We start from the raw sequence: 22,501 nt of genomic DNA, 5'->3' as shown, positions 1-22,501 counted from the left end.
AGGTTTTCCCATGCTACCTTCATGGCTATTTGTCAGCACAAGAGAACTTCAGTGTTTCAACTTATAATGTTTCAGCAAGATGGTCCTAGCATCACTTGTTCTTTCAATTGTCCAGTGTGTTTATAGTAAGCGATAAGATAAATATGGAGTTGGGTACTGTACAAACAGAATTCCCTGAAAACTCAGGTCTCTTTTGGTGCGTATTTTGCCACAGTACTAATGTAGTATTACTTATTTCAAAACTTTTTATTTTGGTGTTAGTGTCTTCCTTTTTAATTTTGGCTACTTATATATGTGTTTGCTTTGTTTTATTACAGTCATAACATACTACATATCTTTTTTTAATGCTCCATCTGAACAACAGAAATGAGACTGAAGACTTCACTTTTAAAGGAACCAAAACATATCCTTTGTCTCAGAATAAACCGTAGAAAAGCATGTTAATGCTGAATAGCCTCTTTTCCAGAAAGGATTTCTTTATCATAAATGTCATAGTAAAGTATTTGCAAATTGCAGGTGGCTTTTTTTTTCTTTTTCTTTCCTTCACCTTGCATTCAGTGCTGCCTTTTAAGGGCAACATTTTAAGAGATGTTGAACACTATTAGAGTAATACCTTCCGTTCAGAAGCTGTCAAGGTTTTGCTAGAAAGTTTTGAGTTTTTCTTTCCTTTCTTATTTGTAGCAATAAGTTAAAAGGTTTCCTAGACAGTAAATAGGAGTAGTGATATATCTATTTGCTTGTAATAAGATATGCATGTAGCAGATGTAAACGAAATTGTAATTCTTCTACTAAAAATTAGATATGTCAACAATTTATGTATGATGTGGCGTTAATAAACTGACACATTTGAATGACAGTCGGGTGTTTTGCGCCTGCATTGCGCACAAAGACACTTTTAGAGGTGTAACCCAACATTTCAGCTGTGTTTCAATAAGTATGCATCATAAGAAGAATTATATTTTTACACAATATGGTTTGCTTTATTTTTTGCTGAATTTCTACCAGCTCTTTTCTTGAAGCAAAAGAGCAAAGAAAAAAATGTTTTCTTTATATAAAACATTGCATGGAATCTTATCAAAATAATCTTCCAGTACTGTTCCTTCAGTTTTGTATAACCTAGATGAGATCTTTTGTAAGCTTATTTTTAATAATTAAAATTTTCAGACTTCCTTAATTTAATTAAACATAAAGAGTTGGTTAGCTGTGTGGGATGGACTACAGCTGACGAGCTATATTCCTGCAGCGATGATCACCAAATTATGAAATGGAACCTTTTAACTAGTGAGACTACTCGAGTAGTGAAACTTCCAGATGATATTTATCCCATAGATCTTCACTGGTTTCCCAGAAGTGTAGGTGGGAAGAAGCAGTCCCATGCCGAGAGCTTTGTTCTAACAAGTTCTGATGGTAAGTCAATTTAAAATATTTATAATTTCATACCACTTTGTGCTTATGTCACTCAAATACTTGAGAAATTATTTGCAGTTAAATAGTCTGCAATAAAGCAATTTCAAATACCTGAACACCAGTTGCACTGGTGTAAAATTAATAGTTGTTTCAAATTTAATACATTGTATTACTATACTTTCTCTGATACGCTATCAAACATACCTCTGACAGCAGATATATAATTGTTTTTACATAAGATCAATTTCTATCATCCCTTTTCAGTTTCATAAACCAGTAGCATTGCATGCCTACATAGATACTACATCGCTTAGAGTTGTGAAAACTGAAAATGACCAAGTTACTGAAATTGCTTAACCGTGATGTTTAATATCAATGTAGTCCATTTCTTGGATGTGTTACAAGAGCATGTCTTGTATCTGGCTTCTATGGAGTCTTGAATATCCCTCTGAAGCATCTAGTTCTGGCTGTTGTCAGAGATGAAAGGCTAGTATGTATGTCCACTATACTGGCAGATGTATATATACATATGTATATCCAGTATGCTGCTATTTGTCCAGTATACTGGTGTACTAATACTAGACTATATGATCCAATATCGTAGCTACTGTATTCCAGTGCATGGATTCTGTTTTGTGGAAGGGAGATGGGAGCAAGAAGGTTTGATGGTTGCTTGGGGTTTTTTTATTTCCTCTCCTAAGAGGCTGGGAATTGATTTTGCCCAACTTGTACACAGTCAAATTTTTCTTCCTGCATGAAGGCTGATATACTCTTATGCCCATTTCAGTGAAGAAATCTTAGGTAACTAGTTTCATTATTATTTTACATTTATTATGAAGCAGTCCATACAGTTCAGGTCAGACTTTGTCTACTTTCTTCTCAATACTGGAATGGGGATTATGTTCCATGGCATCAGGAATTTTCTGTGCATGTTTCCCTTTCCTTTTCTTCCCTCATCCCTTTTCTTTAAGGAAAAAACATTTGGGCTCTCCTTGATCTAATTCTTTGTTTGAACAAAATACAAAAAATAATGGTAAAAAGAAATTTTCTTAACACCCTCCCCTTTATTTCTGCTACAAAGAACCTACTGTGTGGAAACCCTGTAGTTCAGAAGAGTGTGTTTCTTCCTGAACCTACCCGTTTTAAAAAGGGGTTGATCCTTTATGAAATCTGCTGGTTTACATTGACCTTGTTATAAAAATTGTGTTGGGATAAAAGCTCTGCTAAGGAACAAGTCCTTGATGTAGGCTGGGACTGCCTCACTGAAAATCCACTGGCAAGAGCCTGCTGATCGGGTTGGTGTGTTAGTTTGTGAATGATTTCTGATACTTTCATGTGTTATGTCCAAGAACTTGGCATACAGGTGACTTGGAAGAGCTGTCTACAGCTTCCTGAGGAGGGGAAGTGGAGAGGGAGGTGGTGATCTCTTCTCCCTGGTATCCAGTGATAGGGCTCGTGGGAATGGTTCGAAGCTGCTTCAGGGGAGATTTAGACTGGACATGAGGAAGCATTTCTTTACTGAGAGGGTGGTCAAACACTGAAACAGGCTTCCTAGAGAGGCGGTCAATGCCCCAGGCCTGTCAGTGTTTAAGAGGCATTTGGACAATGCCCTTAATACGATGCTTTAACTTTTGGTCAGCCCTGAATTGGTCAGGCAGTTGGACTAGATGATTGTTGTAGGTCCCTTCCAACTGAAATATTCTGTTCTACTCTGTTCTACTCTGTTCTGTTCTACTCTGTTCTGTTCTACTCTGTTCTACTGTTCTGTTCTACTCTATTTTTCTGTGACTTATTTGCAGAAGCTGGACAGTCCATACACCTAACTTTTTATACCTTTGTGTTTTACTCGGTTGATAATGCTGTTGAAGGTTCCAGAGTAAGTAAATTAAGTTATCCTGCTGGTAGTAGTAATTATGTGCCACAAAGAAGCAGATTGCATCAACATACTAAACTTAGTTTGTATTCTTTTGTCAGCGGTCAAAGATCTTGCTGGTAAAGCTGTATTTCTACACAAATGGTAGTGATGGGAGTTTCTCAACACTGAACTGAAAGCAATATGCTGCTCTAAATCTCTGCCAGCTTTTTCAGGCAGAACAGATCATGGTCAATTGTTGTAGAGAGTTTCCGTCAGGATAATAATGGCCATCTGCCCATGACCCTGTTGATAGCTTTCACAGGGACCTATTGATAGTTTTAATGGGACTGATGGAGAATTTCCAGCTAACTTCTGCCCATGTTTTGGCCAGAACCTTGAATTTGTGGGTCTAGTGTGTTTTCTTTGGTGAGGGGAACTTATTGTAGGCTTTTGGCTAGCTTCACAGTGAGCTTGATTGGGAACAGAAGGTTTGTTACTGGGCATTAGCAGCCTGGAGCTGATGCATCCAGCATGGCTTCCTGTACGGATGGAGAGAGGTAATATGTATTTGAAGAAGGTAGAGGAAATTCATTCCTTGGATGAAATTTTGGAGATTTCTCTGACTTTTGGCAATAGTTGCACTTAAAAATTAGGAGGGCTGAGAGTTCAATTCACAGAGTGGAGGCCAAGATTTCTTCAAGGTATTCAGTACTTCCTAAGGAATAAATGCACTGAACTGACGGAACAAAATCAGGACATCTTTTGGCTCCCTATCCGTTCCTAGATATACACAGGGAGGGAAGATGAGGAGAGAAGTTCGACCAAGTAGAGTTGTAATTTTTGCAATACTTGGTGCTGAACTTCGCTATGAATTTTAGGCAGCTGGGTTTAATGAAGTATTGCTTGTAGAGCTCTTAGGGTGGAAATGGAAGCTTTTGTGAAAGCTGAAAGGAAGATTCATTTGCGTCAATTAATATTTGCATGCATTTTAGTATTATGCTTGGGGGGGGCGGCGTTTACCTAAACAAAGATGTTCTTCAGAACGTCAGTCAGTGATCAATATGAACTGAGCTGATTTCTATGGGATTTGTATTCTTTTCCGATCAGTGATAAATGGGATGGAGAGATTTCGGTAGGTCAGCCGGTGCTCTTAATTCCTTGCTTTTTTCTCCATTCTTTTTCTTTCTCAGTTTTCACATTTTTATTTCTAATGTCCTGTTTCTATAAAGTTCTAAATTGTACATGTAAATAGTGAGCAAAAGAACAACTGTAGTAAGTCAGATCTCCTGTTAATTTATTCAGTCAGTTTTCCAGTGTTATTAAAATAGTATGCTAGTATTTCGTGTTCTGCTTGAATAATGCTTTGACAGTTGATTGAAGAAATACTTAAGGACTACTACTACCTTCATGAAAAAGATGACTTTTAAAACTGCTGTGCAATTTTTCTCTCTCATTTTTCTGTTTTTTGTACCACTAAGATGTGTAAGGAAAACCAAATCATATTCATAGATGTGTTTAGAGAGGTTGAAAGTTGATTTTTTTTGCAGAAGTATTCAAAAATTAGCATGTTGCAGGAACTGTACATTCGGAAATATTTTAGTCTGTATGTGAACCTGATGCAAATTTAGGTAAGAGATCAGTTCCTAAGTGTAATGTCTAGTAGGTATGAATGCTTGCCCTTCTCCTGTAAGTGGATTAACTGAAACTACAACAAAGAGCTATAGTTTAGGAATAAAGATTCATGAATAATACCATGTATAGGTAAGCCCCAGAATCTTTTCCAGGATTAGGACCTTTGCAAGGCTATCAATGAACTTCTAGAAGCTGGATTACTTTAAGTGACATAAGTCAATGGCAGAGGTTTAAAGTGGGGGGTTCTTGCAACTTAGCAGATGATTTTTCTTGCTGCTCAAGATTTTAGTTGTGCATGACCAACAGATTCTAAACCAGTCCCTTAATTTTGATCTTCATTTTCCTCAGTAAGACTTTTGTGTTCATTTGCTTATAACTTTTACCAAACTTTTTTTGTCTAAGCTAAAGTTACCATCCTAGGATTCTAGTTAAAGCTGAAATCTTTATAAAGTACTTCAACATTATAGCTGAAAGACATAGTGAGAGGAAGGTTGGGAAAAATGCTGTTTCCTCCGTAACAGTAAAAAAAAAAAATTAAAGATTACTGAATGAGAAAAAAATTCTGCGAAACATGTAAATGATCATGTAGTTATAGCTCTGTTAGAATTCATATGCACTTGAGAGTCGATCAATTCTATGATTGTCCAGCTTTTGGAGATCAGCTTGATTAACTTTCACTTTCTTTTAATGCAGCTGTTTCTTGCTTGCATGCAGCATAAACTGTTTTGGCTATCTTTGCCAACTTTATTGCAGTGGGTTTTTTTTTTGTTTTGGGTGGGTTTTTTTTTGTTTTGTTTTTTGATATTTTTTTTTTTCTTTTTACAAATGTGTAGGCCCTTCAAATTGTCCAGTTCTCAGCACATCCCCAAGGCTTATCATCTTAATGGTGGTATAGCTGGGATAGGTATTGCCTGATGAAAGTCTGCAATCCACTAACTTCCCCCATTTCCCAAGATGACATATCCTTTAGTTCTTCAAGCCAGTCCGGTGATCCGTCGTTAGATAATTTTGTATTGTTCGGTGAGTCGAGTTTGTGTTCAGCCCTTGCATTCCTTCTGGACATCTGGGGCCTTTATTGCTATTCCTGTCGTTAATTTGAATGCTACTGTTTTGCTAGCATAGCACAGTGCAAAGTAGAACTGAGCTTTGTTGGATGAATTGCTGTTAAAACTAAATGCTTTATGCTTGTTACAGAGCAGTAGATACTCTGCGGTAGGAAGATAACATGCGATATTGTAGAAGGAAGATAGAATGTAATTTCTGTTTAAGTGAACGGAGTAAATCCCAATTTGTTTATATGTTTATAGAGTGCTAAATGTAAACAAAACTGGATGAAGAAACTGACCTAGAAACTTTTTTTTTTTCCTTGAAGTGCTGTTCCCTGAGAAAATGGGAGTTCCATGACTGGTGTTGTAGGGGGACTGGCTGGCAGGTAGTCAGTACCGGCCCTCCTGGGTGGGTTTTATGGAAAGAGGCAGCTATGTGATGGAAGAATGGCAAATTAGTGAACGCCCTCACTGAGGGGGCAGCTGCAACATGGGCTACAGGCAGTCCACGCAGGGAGGAGTTCTTATGCTTGCCCTCGCTGAAGGGAAACTTTCAGCTGGGTCCCTTCTTAGGCAGTAGGGAGTCCAGCAACACAAGTTGATTTGGCTTGCTGTTACTTACGGAATGAGTTATTTTTGCCATAATTAGTTCACAGATCACAAATTCTGAGATCTTCAGGTTTTGTCTTGCACAAGTTAGTACTTTATCTTCTTTCTTGTAGGGATGTTTTACCTAGTTAACTGTTATTACGACTAAGGGATAAGCTCTTAGCATCGATAGGTAAACTCATCCTGAACATTCAATTTCTGGAACGCTGTTCATGAGATGTATTTGCCAAAAAATCATAGGGGTTTTTTTGGTTTTGTTTTTTTTTGGTTTTTTAGTGAAATCATAATACAAAACAGTGCTAACCTAATTTGTGAAAGAATAAATTGAGATAAAAACTTAATGTGGAAAATTTCCAAGTTTTTATCTCCTACTGTAACTTAGCACTTTCAATAAAGAGAACTTATCTTGTTGTAAAGATTTTTTTTTTTGCATATGCAAATGAATTATGGCATTGTAAAGGTGCATGTACAAGTTTTGTTGCTTAATTGCTATTTTCTAAAAACCTTACATTTAAAATTCTATTTAACTGTTACTTTTATAGCATGCCTTATGTGTGAAGCCTGAAATTTCCCTGCAACAGCTAATTCATCTCTGTGATAAGGATTCCTGGAAATTTGCTGAATCCAATGGAAATGAAGTATAATGTCTTTACAGGGTTGCTTTAATTCCTGGTTGAACTCCAGATGTTTGTGAAATTAGAGCAAATGTAAATTTAATCCTCTTGGGTTTTCTTCTGAGTTGCATCTCTTGTGGGACATTGTTCTTTTACTTCCTATTTACATTGATCTTGTTGCTGCTTTTTTACAAAAATAAAGAATATGTTCAGCTTTAAGCTGCTTATTAAGCACAAATCATAACTGAATAGACCTATTTTTTCAACTTTTTATGTTATTGATAATTTTACATTAGGTCAGCATTTGAAAGTCTATGAAAAGTAATGAACAAAACATACATGTTTTATATTCTGTATTTGAATAGGCTGTTAATCTCCCACTTGAAATTCCTCCAAAACTGGAGAGTCACTTTAAGATTGAGGACAGCTTCTGGCTTTAGTACTTAATAAAAATAAAGGAACTGTATTTTACAAATCTGAGATGTAAAGTAAGATTAAGTTGAATCACTTCTATCTACTCCAAGCATACAGCTAAAATTTTCCTTTTCTTAATTGTGTATAAGGCAGTAAGTTCTAATCTGAAAGTCTTTACTACCTCAGTGTTAAGTAGAAGAACAGAAGGCAGAGACATCCATCGAAACATTGCTTTTAGAGCAACCTCTATGTGTGAATGCAGTGAAAAAAGCAGTATCTAATGAGTCACATCATTTGACTGTCATCAGTTGTAAATTCACATGTTGGAGGAGTAAAGAAGTTGCAGAAGTAAAGATGATATCTGTGAAAACTTGATTTGGCCCTGTTCTGCTAAGTATTATGATACAGTTTTTAAATGCATGATCACATTTTTTCCAGATGAATTCTATCTTAGTGCCTAAGGTAGACCCACTTTTATATGAAACTGTATTCTTTCCTGTTAGGCTACAATTTGCTATGTTTCACTATTTGAAAGATGCCTTGTGAAAGAAGTAAGAGCTTGTGGAGTGGGAAAGGATGCAAAAGATTAGTAAACGAGTTGCATGTTTCCCTATATAACAGGATTTTATCCTGTATTCTGTGATATCGCCCATTGTTTTCCTGATAATGTGACCTAACCGAAGTATGCAGTTGCTTGCCAACTGTCTGTTCTTTCATTTTAATTTATTTTTTCTCTTATGTTTTGAGGGGTTTGCTTACAGAAGTATTGAGGTCTAACGGATTCTACCTGGGTCAGTGGAAGCTATTGTTTCAATTTATAAAACGACATAGAATTATTTGTATCCTTAAAAAAGTATTCTGAATGTTTCAGATGGGATACCAGAAGTTGATGGATGCCTTTGAGTTAGATCTCTGTGTATGTTAGCTCCCGATTTGCAAAGCTCTTTTTTTTTTTTTTTTTTCCCAGGGGAAATTAGTGAAATATGTTCATAATGGTTATGAAAAGCTCAGCCACTTAATGATGAATACTGTACATGATGGCATGAGAATATTCATAGTCCTATGATCAGAAGAGGTTTAAGTATTCTGCAATGAAAAAGGTCTTGGCTACAGGTTGAACAAGTACACTATGCATCGAAAAAGACAGGCAATCAGAAAATAAAACTTTTTTTAATATATTATTTTAAAACCAGAAAAGGCCATTTTGACAATTTAATCAGAGAAAATTGCATTTAGCCATGGAATTCCTGTGAATCCAGTTATTGCTTATACACAAAAAATGTGACTCTCACACCTGAGAGATGTTCTATAAAATAACTGATGCATTAAGCATATAAAATATAGTCTATAATTATAAAAAAACATAATGCATTCAATGTAGAATACAAGTACTGAAAATTTTAGGAAACTAAAAATTCACTGAATGAGGAAGAAATGGTCTTAGTAAATAATATTAGTTCTGTAAATTCAGAAAAAAGTGGGATTAACTAGCTCTTCAGAGTACTGTGGTAGATATGAATACAAGTGATAAAGAGAAGCAAAAATGTATAGTTCAGTGTATGGTATTTTAAATGGTCTGTTCAAATATACTGATTTATACAAACCATCCTTCTTCAGTGTTAAAAATCTTTTGCTTGGAAATCTTGCATTTGGCTGGATGATTGTGCTTTTTTGTTTATGTACTTAAAAGTAAAATGAAGACAAAGTGTGATTGTATTGATTTGAATAGTACTATGGAGAACCCTGATGTATGTTTCATGCTTATTTACTGACAGAGCTACCAGAATGCTTTTTCTTTGTTTTTAGTTTGGCTTTGTTTTTTGTTGGTGGTGTTTATTTTGTGTTGTTTGTTTTTTTTAAATTGAAGTGCAAAATAAAACACGGGAAATCAGAACACAATAAAAGTTGTTTCAAGCTTCTGGCAGTGCAGGCCACCTAAGTTTTGTCATCTTGGCTACTGTGATTTGAATGTGCATTTAATGCAGTGATATGCATTTTTACCTTCTACGCAGTTCATAGTTAACTCTGTTATCACCTGCATACACATACTGGTCTTGATAATGTGATCTTTTACTGAAATAGTCAGGTATTTAGTTTCTGGTTCTGGCTCATCAGGTATGTCCTGTTTTATAATTCATATTCCCAAGCAGGATGTTATTAATGGAAAAATTATCCCATCTTAAGGGACAGAGCATTTGCACACACTTAGTGTGAGGTATCTGTGTACTGTTTATCTCAAAGAGTTCTGGTCACTTTGGAAATTGCTTATAGTGGCTCACTGTCTGGCAGATTAGATAAAATAATTTAAAAAGAGTTTTGGTTTTAAAGTAGTTAATTTGAATCACTGGACTATTCTAAGCCATGCGTTTGTTCTGCCGCATGTTTCCAAGTCCTACTTTGTCTGCTCTTTGGTCCAGTTTAAATTTGATCTTCCTGGATTTAAGCAACATCCCTCATTTGGAAAGAAAGACTTCCTCATGCTTCTGTTGAAATCATTAATAGCTTTGTTTTTGGCTTCTGTGAATTTCCATAACAGCTCCATAATGCAAGCAGTAATACTTCCTCAGAGTAACGCGCTCATCGATGGTCAGATTGTTCTAGCTTTTCCATTATCCTTTTGGTGCTGAGTGATTTTTCAGATCTTAAAAAAAAAAAACAAACCACAAGGACTCTCATGGGCTGCAGTGTGTATACCTCTGTTTGTTAGCTTTCAGACAATGAAATAACATCAGGTATTTGTGTCCCCAGAGAAACATGCAAACTTTAGAGGGACATAAGAAAAATGAATAGGCAAAACAAAGATTATACATACCAAAAAGAAAAAAAATTACAACATTGTAGCTAGTTTACGAGTAGTTCTTCTGCAAGAGCTCGTTTGTTTGGGCTAATCATAGCTCTGAACAACATAATTGCATGTTTTGTTCTTTTGTTGTTGTTGTTGGTTTCTTGTCTTGTTTTGTGTGTGCATTTTTAACAGAAGATAACACCATTACAGTTTTAAATACCGATTCACAAAATTAGATATACTATTTGTATCTTGAACTTTTGTTTAGGGAAGTTCCACTTGATTTCAAAGTTAGGAAGAGTAGAGAAAAGTGTAGAAGCACACTGTGGAGCTGTACTTGCAGGAAGGTGGAATTACGAAGGAACAGCACTGGTTACAGGTAAGCATTCTTAAAGTAATGAAGTGTTTTGAAAACTAAAATAACAGAAGAGCTCCTTCAAAATAAAGCCTTCTGTTTTTTTTTTAATATACAAAGTTGACATGCCATGAAGAAATTTAAGGGTACAAAAATAGAGTATTAAACAAAATTTATGAAAAGTGAGTGCATTCAATAGAATATGTAGAATGTAAGTACTTTATTCTACGGGATAAATACAATAGAATGTTTTGGAAAAATAATTTAATCCTTGACATATGTTTAGAAGATGTAATCCTAAATTTCATTGTTTATATTGTAGTTACACTGAATTTGAATGAATAAAACTGAGTCTATTAAGTGTTCACACACTGATCTAGCTTGAAGTCCTCGTTAGAAGGGGGAGATGGAAACACAAAATCAACAATTTAAATGAAGTTAGCTATAGTAAGTTACTTTTTTTATGTCTTCATTATCACTGGGGTTATTATCACCTTCTTTAATAGAAGTTAATTTTCCACTATTTGATTAATGCTGTTTTAGAAGAATGTCATCTATTTTAATTAGTAGAAGATCTAGTGAAAACATTTTTTTTTTTTTTAGTGATCCTATTTATTAGATGTTATCCTATTTACTTGAAAGAAAATGTTTTTAATATCAGTGCTTAGATGTTTTTGTGGATGCTCTATACTTCATAAAGGAGAATTTTTTTTTTTTTCTTATCTGTTACAAAAAAAGGTTGCTAAGTTGGTACATTTATATCTCTGCACATGACATTTGGGGTTTTTTATCCAGCAAAGTTTACTGAGGCCTCATGAGCATCTTGAATGTTCCTGTGCTGCTCTTTCTTAATTATTAGGAGTGGTGTAGATCCAGCTGCAGTCTAACTCTCTTCTCTACTGAGGCTGGGAGAGTGAGCTCCCAGTGTCTGCATCTCTACATGTCTTTTTGTCCTAAATCTTTTGGTAATTAGTTGCTTTTGGCATTTTTGTCAAAAACTTCTATCTTGATTTTAAAGGGGAGCTAATTAAATTTACTCTGATAGACTTCTCCTTTACGGAATTTCTGTTGGTGTCAGAATTTTCTGCAGCCTCCTGTTGATCTAGCACAGCTGATTTCTTTGGACAAATTCCAACTCAGTCCAGAAGTACTGAAGATAATTTTGGATCAGCTTGTTTCCAGACTCAGTCTGACTCTAAAATGCTGCTTCAAGGAACTCTGTCTGGCATGTTCCTCTGAAATCCCAGAGGGATAGAAATATTGTTCTTTTTAAAGACAGATTTGCCTCAGGAACTTCTCCAAAGAAAAAGTTAAAATTGTCTTTTCAATGTTTTTTTGGTTTGGTTTTTTTTTTTTGGAAAGACTGCATGACACTTATGGGGAGTATGGGAATTCATCACCATATCCAAACAGCGTACTCTGAGAAGATCAACTACTTTTATACCGCAACTATACTTTAACGAAGAGTGAATCATTGGTGATACCGTATCAGTTAAAATATTCTTTATGGCTCTATTTTAACAGTATCATATGTGCACAAATAAGATTTTTAAAATTTTTTTTTACACTTTTTAAACACTTAAAAGCTACATCGGCCAGATATAAAAACCTGAAATCTGGTAAGTAAATTACCTTTGAATGGAAGAATGGCATTAAGCTTTCAGGTGCACCTTTTTCCTCATTAATTGAATGTGGGAGGCCTAAATGAAGGCCCAGAGCTGTACGTTTTAAATATGATAGCGCACTAGGAAATCTGTGTTCTTAATGCATACATAACTATGCTGTATAGTGTATAAGAACTTAATCTTTAGTAAGTAAACTTAGTTTCTTGGTAACACACAGTAATGTTATAAAATTTAAGCCTTCCAAACGGAGCCTTCAGTTATCTTCAGTTTCACCATTTATCAACTGTGAAGCCTCCAGTTTAATACATAAAATCTGTTCCTACTCTCTTCAGACTCCTCAGAGACTCATTTAATCAGCCTCTGGGCCATTGAACTGTAAATAGATGAAAAGTAATAGCAATGCTGAATAGAAAATACAGAACTTGGGTTACTTAAATAGTGATGGACTTTCTCTTCCCAGGAGCAGCTTCAGATAAGAAGACTATAGGGATTTTCAGGAGAAGAAGAGACTTGTTGATAATAGCAGAAGAACAGTCTTGAATTTTTTTTCCATAATATACTATCTGTTTGCATGTTAGGAAGACTACATAAGCAGTAGTTAACCTGTAAGAAGACCTGGACTTATTTTAACTCTAGTGTTTCCTAGATAAATACAAGTGCCATGTTTGTTAGACTTACTATTGCATTTAAGTTGATGATTTCTGTGATAACTTTACAGTTGGTGAAGATGGCCAAGTGAAAATCTGGTCTAAAAGTGGAATGCTGAGATCTACTTTAGCTCAGCAAGGTAAGTTAATTTTCTTAAAGTTCCATGAGAACTTTTTAATTTGGGGTATTATGAAATATATTTAATTAACAGACCCTAAATCTAGCAGTAAATGTTTGTTTAAGGATCTTAAGGCCTAGATAAACTGAACTAAAATAAAATTTAAATCATAGTTGAATACAGGGGGAACTGGATTTTTAATATTTAATATTTAAAATTATTATCTTACAAAAAAAAAATTCTTCAATTTAAAAGCATTATTGCAATGTTTTTAGACAATAGTTTCAGTTCCACCCTAAGGATTCTGGACAGGCTAAAGAATTAAGAATTAAAAAATCCAGCTTTTAATACCAAGCCACAGAATCTTATGGTGAAACTGAAAAAAAAAAAAAAAAAAAAAATCTCTGAAAGCATTGCAAGAATGCTTGAAAGATGCGAAGTGCGTGTAGGTTAGTTCCTCTGAACTTTAAAATTCTTAACAGCCCTTGGTTCATCTGTCTATTTAACCCGGTAACTAATTTAGTATATGCAAACAGTCCTACTGAAGTGAAATGATCCCCGTGCTTAAGTTCTTTGTTGAACTGGGGCCATGGAGACCTAACCTTGGTCTTGGCTTTGTAACTACAGTTTTATGCATACTAGAGCATTCCAGCTGTTTAAGTCAATTTAAAATGACATTATTGTAAAATACAACAGTATAAGCTGCAAATACATATTTATACAAATGATGTTTGATATTTTTTAAATGCTATTTTTTAAAATCATAATTTCTAACATTTTTGTACTATTTTGGTGAAGATACTGAGCTAGATATTGTTTTTCAGACTTCATACATTGAGATCATGTGACCTTTTGACATTTTTTAAGAAACCACATGCACCTGGGGTTGTGTTAAATGTCAGACCCTTATCTCTTTCTAAAACAAATTATCTAAATTCTTTCAACCTGTTGAAGGCATTTTAACCACAGGAGTGAATGTAAAATGTATTTCAATTCTGTTAAGGAAGTTCATATTCAGATGTAGTGTTTTTTCATGCTTACAATGTAAAAAGATAAGCCAACTGAACTCTAATTTTTGGAAAAAAAAAAAGTTGAAGCACACACTTCACTATTTCTCAGTTGATATGTTTCAAGCTTTTTTATGTTTAACTGTGCTTATCTGAGGTTTGATGAAGCTTACAGAGTAAGAGACATGTTCTAGTTTGAAATACGCAAGCTGAATTTTCATTGATTTCTTAGAGTTTCTGGTACAGTATAAAAGTACAGTTGACTCCCCATGGAATAATTGTCTTTTTGTATTTGTGTTTTAAGATAAGATCCTGTGAGGCTCAGAAACCCTTTAAACTTTAAATTTATAGGATCAGATTCTCACAGACCCCTCTGTAAGCTACTGACATACCTGGGATCAGGATAAGATTCTGCAGAAATTGTTATGTTGTTTATGAAAGGTATATGATGCTTGAGCTAATCTTTCACTTTATCATCTCTTTGAGAAATGAAAGGATTACCATTGCTAACATTCCACTCTTTGTATTAGAAGTAAATTTTCAGGCTTTTATCTTTGGATGATGGTCCACATGCCTATTCTATCTTTGGATTTTTATTCACTACAAAAACATGAACATACATTTTTCCCTTTTTTTAGCTTTTTCAGTACTTATATGGAAGGCTCTGGTTGCATGTCCTTCCATCATGCTGATACATGGAATAAAGCTAGTGTGACCCTGTAGCCTCTACTGCATTCAGTCTCGAGTTGTAATATTGCTGTTATGGCTGCATTGTTCTTTGAGCCTGATCTCACTTCTTTGTTCTTAGATTATCTTAATATTCTTCCTTTTCTTCCTCCTTTTCATTAAACTGAAAGCTTTTTTAAAAAAGCTGTATTTGCAATCCTTTGAGCTTCTAGTTGACACAGTGTACTGATACATTTTGATGAGATAGTATTTTTTCATGAGTCTCTTTGGTATATGTTGGTAACCCACATGATTATGCTTAAAGCAGGATTTATCTGTGTATTCTGTGATGTATACATTGCAGCATGACGCTGTGCTGAAAGTGTCTGTGTTCCTCTGGAGAGGCCACAGAACTGTGAAGAATAGGATGTATTGAAGGTTCACATTTGAAAGAAAATGCACAAATTTTTACGGTGCTTTGTAGGTTCTGACACTGAAATTGTTTGGGGTGAAGTCTGCAGCGTTAGTGGTGCCACCTGCACTGAGTCCTTCGCGGGCCAAACATCTGGTTAGCAGGACCTGTGCTGAACCCACAGTTGCATAGCCTCTCTTGAAATGTTTGTCTAAAATTGCTACTTCTGAGATTTGTAAACCACTGGCTCTCTAACCCTCGAAGTCCTCTACAGAGTCAAAGGTATTGATCAAGCTGAAAATTAAGTAGAGTTCAGTTGTGCCTTCCTCACTACAATCAAGATTGTTCTGCAGTGCAATTTCTTTAGCTTATCCCACTAGTGAAGCTGACAGCTTTGCTGATAACTTTACTCTTTCTCCATGATCTGAGAATCTTCAGGGAAAGCAAGCAAGCAAGCCTCATGGATCCACCCTAAGTATTTCATTGCTAGAGCACCTGCTTCGATCCTGGTAACTATTCTGGTGTCCCTAATTCTAGTCAAGACAGGAGTAATTCCTTGCGTGAAAGTCGTATTTTAAATCCACAGGATGACTTTATTTCTTGTGCCATGAAAACTTCCTTTCTTTAAAAGCATTTGGTGAAGGACACCACCATAACTTTTATGAAAATACACGTACATTGTGCACAATATGTCAGTGCTGTCCATGTGCTTTTTTATTCTCGGTGAAGTCATGACTTCCCATTATAAAAGTATATGACACTTATTTATCATTTAAACATCATTATCCACAGACCCATTGTTTCTGTGCCACACATTCTACCGGTTTACGTCAGATGGATTTCTAGTTCTTCAGGTGATTTCTGTCACCTTTCTTTCAAATTTAATTTGTCATCTAATACTCTTAAGACCATATCTTTCTTGAGTACTTGTCTTTTGGTCCTGCTGACTTTTTGATGGGCTTCCAGTGACTAGTATGCTGAGTAAGCACCAAGAAGTAATATGAATAATTGGTGTATAGGTTGCCTTTTTGGTTAATGGAAGCAAAATCACTACAGTTGCAATGTAAACAGTTTAATTACAACATGTTTGTTGTGAAGTGGAAATTATTTTTAAGGGACAACTGTATTCCTAATGCAGCTCCTATTTTCTGTGCTGCCACAGAGAGACATAAAATTGTCTGAATTAATGTTTCTACTCCTGTGAAAGTAAAAAGTCTCACACAGACTTACTGTTACAATTACCAAAGTATCTGCTGTGGCTGAAAGTGTCAGAGTGACTGCTCTGTCACTCCTGTACTCAACCCTCACCCTTTCTCTGCTGTATGCATTGGCCACGGGAGTGATTCATTACGGGGATTAACATCTGCTAGTAGAGCACTGAGATGTGAAGAAGCCACCCTGTATGCTTAATGCTGATGTTCCTTCTTCAGATCTCACCTTTTCTGCTTTTCTCACTTCTTTTCTCAGAGAGTATTTTTTCCTGAAACTGTTTATCACCAATGCAATTCACTGCAGTTTGCCTGTTCTGCTGAACTTTTCTTTCCGCAGCAATGCAATGTGTTGGCAGTCTTTTCCCAACCAAGTTCTTGTTAAGTGCAGAAGGAAATGAGTTAACTTAGCTCCTGCTGTTAAGCCCTGGAAATTGTGGTTAAGTAGTCAGCCATCATAAAAAAGTTAAACATTTGGTTTAAATATAAAAGTCTTCTGATTGTTAAATCAGCATTAGAGCAGGACAAAAATTAGTTTATTTAGAATTTCTGTGCAGCTGGTGACAGAATTTATGTCATTTTCAACATAAATTGCTGCCAGTAGGAAAATAGCTAGTGCCAGACTTACTTAATATATGTTGTATGTTTCTATGAGTTGTGTCTCCTATAATGGTTGACAAGTTAAAAAAAAAAAATTACATCATTCTGTATTTCTAAATAACATAAAATAAATGCCTTCCTAAAAGAAAATATACGAAGTACAAAAATATTCAGGAGCAATGACACCAGGTCTCAGTTTAGAGTTTGAACATTGGAAGCTCAAATCAAGTTTAGTAAGCTGATTGATGTGGCCGCAATAAAATCAGTTTTTTCTTCAGAAAGAAAATTTGAAGGCTTAAGTGGTAAGATATTAGATGATGTTAGGACAGTTGATATAGCAGTTCAGTCGCTTAAGTATCTAAATCTCATCAAAATATTCCCATAAAAAGATATTCCTGAGTCGTTTTTTGAAATGGAACTTAATATGCCAGAAGTGTCTTTGAAAATTTTACCCTGTAAGGGTATTTCTTAAGCCTTTTGGGGTTTTTTATTACCATAAATTATAGATGTACAAAAAATGGTTTATTTGCTAAATTTTAATTAATTTGATCAATTAGATACTTAGTTATCAGCTGAAATATGCATGACTCTCTAAGAAGTGCATATCTCTGAGAATTTAGGAGAACTTCTTTCCATTTTCCTCTTCTAAAATTATGAAATTGTCAAATACCAACATTTAGGTTGTAACAGTTGCTCTTTCTGACTTTTTTTATTTCTCAAACAGAATTTTTGGGGTAAATTCAGTTGTGTTAATGTAAGTGTGCCAATAGTGCCATTTGAGGTTCATTGGGCTATTCTGCCTAACCTCCAAATCTATTCCAGAAGGAGATGGATCTCGTTCAGGTCCTGCATTGTATCTGTAAGCTCCACATGGGTGTCTTAGAGTACCCTAGATGCCTTAGATCCCTTAGGTGCTTGTGTTTAGAAAATTGAATCGTGTCTTCAGAGGCCTCATTTCTGCCAGTGAGAATATTAAGTCTGTTAGAGAAAAACAGATGCCTGAAATAAGCCTTCTCTTTCTGATTTCAGGAAGCACGTTTTACAAAAAGTAAAAAGAAAGAAAGGTCTGGCAGGGACTTGTTATACAGTCTCCCTCCTTGCAGTTTCATATGCACTGTTTCCACGTCTTGTAATGCTGAAACTTGCTGTCCATTGCTACAGGGCTTTTGCTGTGATAGAAATAAATGCTTGGACATCTCTCAATTTTCTTAGTTTTATTTGCAAGGAAACAAGTAGTGTAATACTTTGATTCTTCTTCTTCAGGGGAGTCTAATCCTGTCAGGTACTATGGAAAATATTTGCATAGTTGGCAAGTCTGATTTTTTTTTTTTTTCCCCCCCCTGGATGCTTTTTCCACGTAATTTTTTACTTTCTTCTATTTTCAAAAGAAGTCATTTGAAAACTGCAAGATAGTATGTTTTTAAAATGGAACAGTCAGCTTTATTCTAGATACATCATCCTGAAGTTTTCAATCTGAAAAAAAATGTTTTCAGTTAATTGGGAAAAATCTGTGAAGTCTGCGGGCCACTCTTTCTAGTTTTATTTGTTGGCATTTGTTTTGTAAGTTGCTTGTGTATGGGATGTTTGGTTTTTTATACGTGCAGCAAAACAAAAATACGTGTTTTGTTAGGAGGCTTAATTATGGAGCCTAAACACTTTACAAAGAATAATGTAGGTGCAATACAAAGTTTTTTCTACCCACGTTTGTGTTCAGTCTCATCATTGTAGGTGAAAAGAGCTATTTTCTGATGTCTCTTGATAAGTATTAGGATGATTGTTGACATGTTGATTTTCTGTGTCTCTTAAGTGACAATTGTGAATAAAATTGCATCAGAGTATAAAAGACTAAGTAAATATAAAATGCAGCTATTGCTGTTAATTTTCTGGAGTTGTGTGAAACTGTTCACTTATAAAAAGTTTTACAAATTAATAGCATGGTAAATGGCAATAGAAATTGAGGTTTGAGAAAGATGCAATATTAAAAACACAGTATTAAAATGATAGGTGGTGGCATGGTGGACCATCTACCCGACTTGCTGGGCTTACTTTTGATACAAATATTTGTTCGTTTTAAATTAGGTATTGGTCAGCATCATAGTGGTCTCAGCATTGGATTTAATCATATTGTAGGTATTCTGGCAAACAAGTTTGCAGGGCTTTCAAGGTAAACATGAAATGCTTTTGTAGGTATTTGTAGGAAGTGTCTACAAACTAAACAGATAGCAAGAGAGAAGATCTGAAGATTTGACAGCTGGGCATTGAAGGCTGACTTTGTGGACTGATCAGTTGGGAAGAGTTAACATTTTAATACTGAATGAAAGATGCCATTATGTGATAGACCTTAAAAGTAAATTGGCCATGAAGGGCTTTGTTTGATATAAGAGAGAAAATTGTACAAATGGAAAGGGCAACATAAATCTTTGCAATGTCCCAGTTAGCCATGAGCCAGGGAATCAGTACATCAAGATGAGAGGGAAGCATCTTAAAGATGAAAGGCAACCCAAAGGTACGAAGGACAATCTCATCTTACTTTGCTCAACTATATCTTGGAATAAATTGGTCAGATTTTTATTTTTATTTTAAGAGTGGGGAAGCAAAAACAATTGGGAGTATATACATGAGGTTCAGTGAAGCTGAAGAAACAAAATTGTCTAGTTATGAAGATGATTTGACTGGAGAAGAAATCTTATAATAGAAGAAGAAATTTTGTGATTTTAATTTTTCCAGAGGTGGTTTTAGAGAGAGCATGAAATGAAGAAACAAGTGGTAAATGTAGTCGGAGTCTGTTGGGACAGACCTTGCAATAAAATGGGTAGGTCTTAAAAGTTAAGTGATGCATTGAAAAAATTGATAGGTAAATATGAGTAAAGGAGATACCTATAGCAAGAGTAAAGTCATACACATTTTCAGTAACCCGGATCTAGTATTGGACAAGCCATCAATTCATTTGTTTTGCATAGAGCTGATTTGTTCAGAGTTAAATTTAGAACGGTCCTATTGAAAGTGATAGGTGTTTGACGGTTTACTCAAGTGAGTGTGCCAGGACTTCACCCTATGTATTTTTATTTCCTTGAGGAGTGTTGGAAGGGTATGCAGCATGAGCTGAAGTCTTCACAGTTGTCTTTCTGGATTGTGTCTGTCTCTTAACTGCTGTTCCTATGGCTGTCTAAAAGATGAAGTGAACCAGTAAACATGGCCGTAAGTGCAGTCAGACAAGTGTGGAGGACAAATGGTTGCCCCTAGTTTGGCTTTCTCCCACTCCTGAATTTTTGATGTATGATTTTAAGTAACCAGTTTGAAGTGGCTGTAGCAGTTTCTGCATAATTTGATCAGATAAGTTGTAGAAATGTTTTTTTCTTTCTATCTGCAGGAACACCAGTGTACTCAGTAGCCTGGGGACCTGATTCTGAAAAAGTTCTCTATACTTCAGGGAAGCATCTGATTATTAAACCTCTTCAGCCAAATGCTAAAGTTTTGCAGGTATCATTCATACATTACAGTTGTCTCACACTTCCATGTGAAAACTTTTTTCAGTTATCTAGAGGTTTTGCCAAACATAAAATGTTTGTGCTAAAATTTTCCATGCAGCATCTGTACTGCTCATTTCCCCCCCCCGCCTTTTTTAGTTTTTTTGAGAATAAGGAGATTGTTCATTTCTCTAAACTAAAAAATTTTTTACAATTTCTGCTATGGATATTCTTCAGGCATGTGATTAAGCATTTTGCTTTTTGTAAATAAAGAAAAAGCAAAAAGATACAGAAGTCTTTCCCTTTTCATTTGTTATGAAAAGGTGCAGAAGCAATCGTTTAGAACATGCTCTTAGTGCAGATTGTTATGCTTTAATTCTGCCTTGTTCAGGCCGTATTTAATTTATTTTTCTGCAGAAGAGATGACGTCTGTGCATTTGTACTGTTGGAAAGCCTGATATACATTGGAGTGTATGAATGCTAGTAAATGATGAATGGTAAATATTAAAAATAAAAGTTGTCAGACTTGTTGCATCTATGTTTAATTTATTTTTTTCCATTTTAGTGGAAAGCCCATGATGGACTTATTTTAAAAACTGACTGGAACTCAGTTAATGATCTTATTCTTTCTGCAGGTGAAGATTGTAAATATAAGGTGAGTACTGGTTAACTTTCTAGGGGAGACTAAATGACCAAAAAAGATATTAGGCATTCTGACGTTTTCTAATTTTAATAATACTTGGAAGCTCAAATTTAAATGAGAAGTCTTTCAGTTTTCAAGAAAAACTTGTTACCCTAAGTTGTATTATTTGTAAATACATCTCGCTCTGACTAGTAGCATAAAATTAGAAATGTTTTTTTTTTTTAAATACAGCAGAATAAAATGCAAGTGAAACAAACTCCGAAAGGAAAATATGTAGAAATATAGAAAAGATTACTTGAAATAGTATAAGCTATGACACATACTGAAAAAGGTAATGACATATAAAATTAGAGGAGATAAAGCTACTCTTTTCTACTACAGGAACATTAGTGAATCTCTTAGGAAATTTTTCAGTTAGAATATTCTGTATCCAAAATGGAAAGCACATATTGTGTTTCTTCCCTTAAGTAGGAACTTATTTTTAATTCTATCGTATGTTGGTTCTCTAAGTGTATAATGGCTGTGATAAAAATGTACACAATTAATAAATTAAAAAAATAATAATTATCAAAGTGTTAAAATCAAATTACTTCATTCTCTGAATTGGCTTCCTGGTATTCTGTTGGCTTCAATCAGTGAGAAAATCTCTTTGGTCTGGAAATTTGCAGAGGTGCCTCGCATTGTTGGGAAATGAGTGCAAATAGAATAAACCTTGTGGTTATTTTACAGACTTACAGTAATTTGCAGGAAACAAAACTCATTAGTTCGAAATATTTTATACAGAATAAAGTAACATTTGCCATAGCAGCAAAGCAAAGCCTATTGCATTAAACAAACCACTATTGATTAGGAACAACCTTTAATGAAAAGTGAACTATAATACATGTGATTTTTCTAGTTATACAGAAAGGCACTGAAGTAACTTAGAGGGTATATTTCTGCAACTTCTGTGGTGATGAGGGAAAATGATAGCTCTAGAATAAGTAAAGGTACACCCAAACTATGTTCATATTGATATATATTTAATTTTTTTAAAAGGTGTGGGACAGTTATGGACGTCTACTGTACAGCTCACAGCCCCATGAATATCCTATAACATCTGTTGCCTGGGCTGTGGATGGAGAATTATTTGCTGTGGGGTCTTTTCATACTTTGCGTCTCTGTGATAAAACTGGGGTAAGTAACAACTCTGAGAAATAGCAGATGTGGAATTGTACAAATTTATTGACAAGACAGTAAATATTCCTGAGGATATACATGTAAAGGTGTGTATTTTTATTTGCAAAAACCAGTCATGATTTCCAGCACCTTTCTACTGGGGTGCATCTGACTAAGATATTGCCGCCGTGATCTGCTTAGCTGCACTTCTAAATATGTTTTGGGTTGGATA

The 22,501-nt window shown here is 35.1% G+C and overlaps 1 protein-coding gene across 1 annotated transcript; it reads left to right on the top strand.

Moving 5' to 3' along the window:
- Window positions 1-314: 314 nt before the first annotated feature.
- On the top strand, window positions 315-22,287 carry LOC104077203 (intraflagellar transport protein 80 homolog; the record flags this gene model as incomplete). The annotated part of the gene is made up of 6 exons (XM_009578348.1): window positions 315-403; window positions 1,186-1,407; window positions 13,061-13,129; window positions 20,372-20,481; window positions 21,034-21,123; window positions 22,150-22,287. Coding segments are annotated over exons 1-6 (666 nt in total), but the record flags the coding sequence as incomplete, so codon positions are not given.
- Window positions 22,288-22,501: the final 214 nt, after the last annotated feature.

This window comes from Fulmarus glacialis, unplaced genomic scaffold (assembly GCF_000690835.1).
Source record: "Fulmarus glacialis isolate BGI_N327 unplaced genomic scaffold, ASM69083v1 scaffold18155, whole genome shotgun sequence".
Classification (NCBI taxonomy): Eukaryota; Metazoa; Chordata; class Aves; order Procellariiformes; family Procellariidae; genus Fulmarus; species Fulmarus glacialis.
This window is presented reverse-complemented; position numbering and strand designations above follow the sequence as displayed.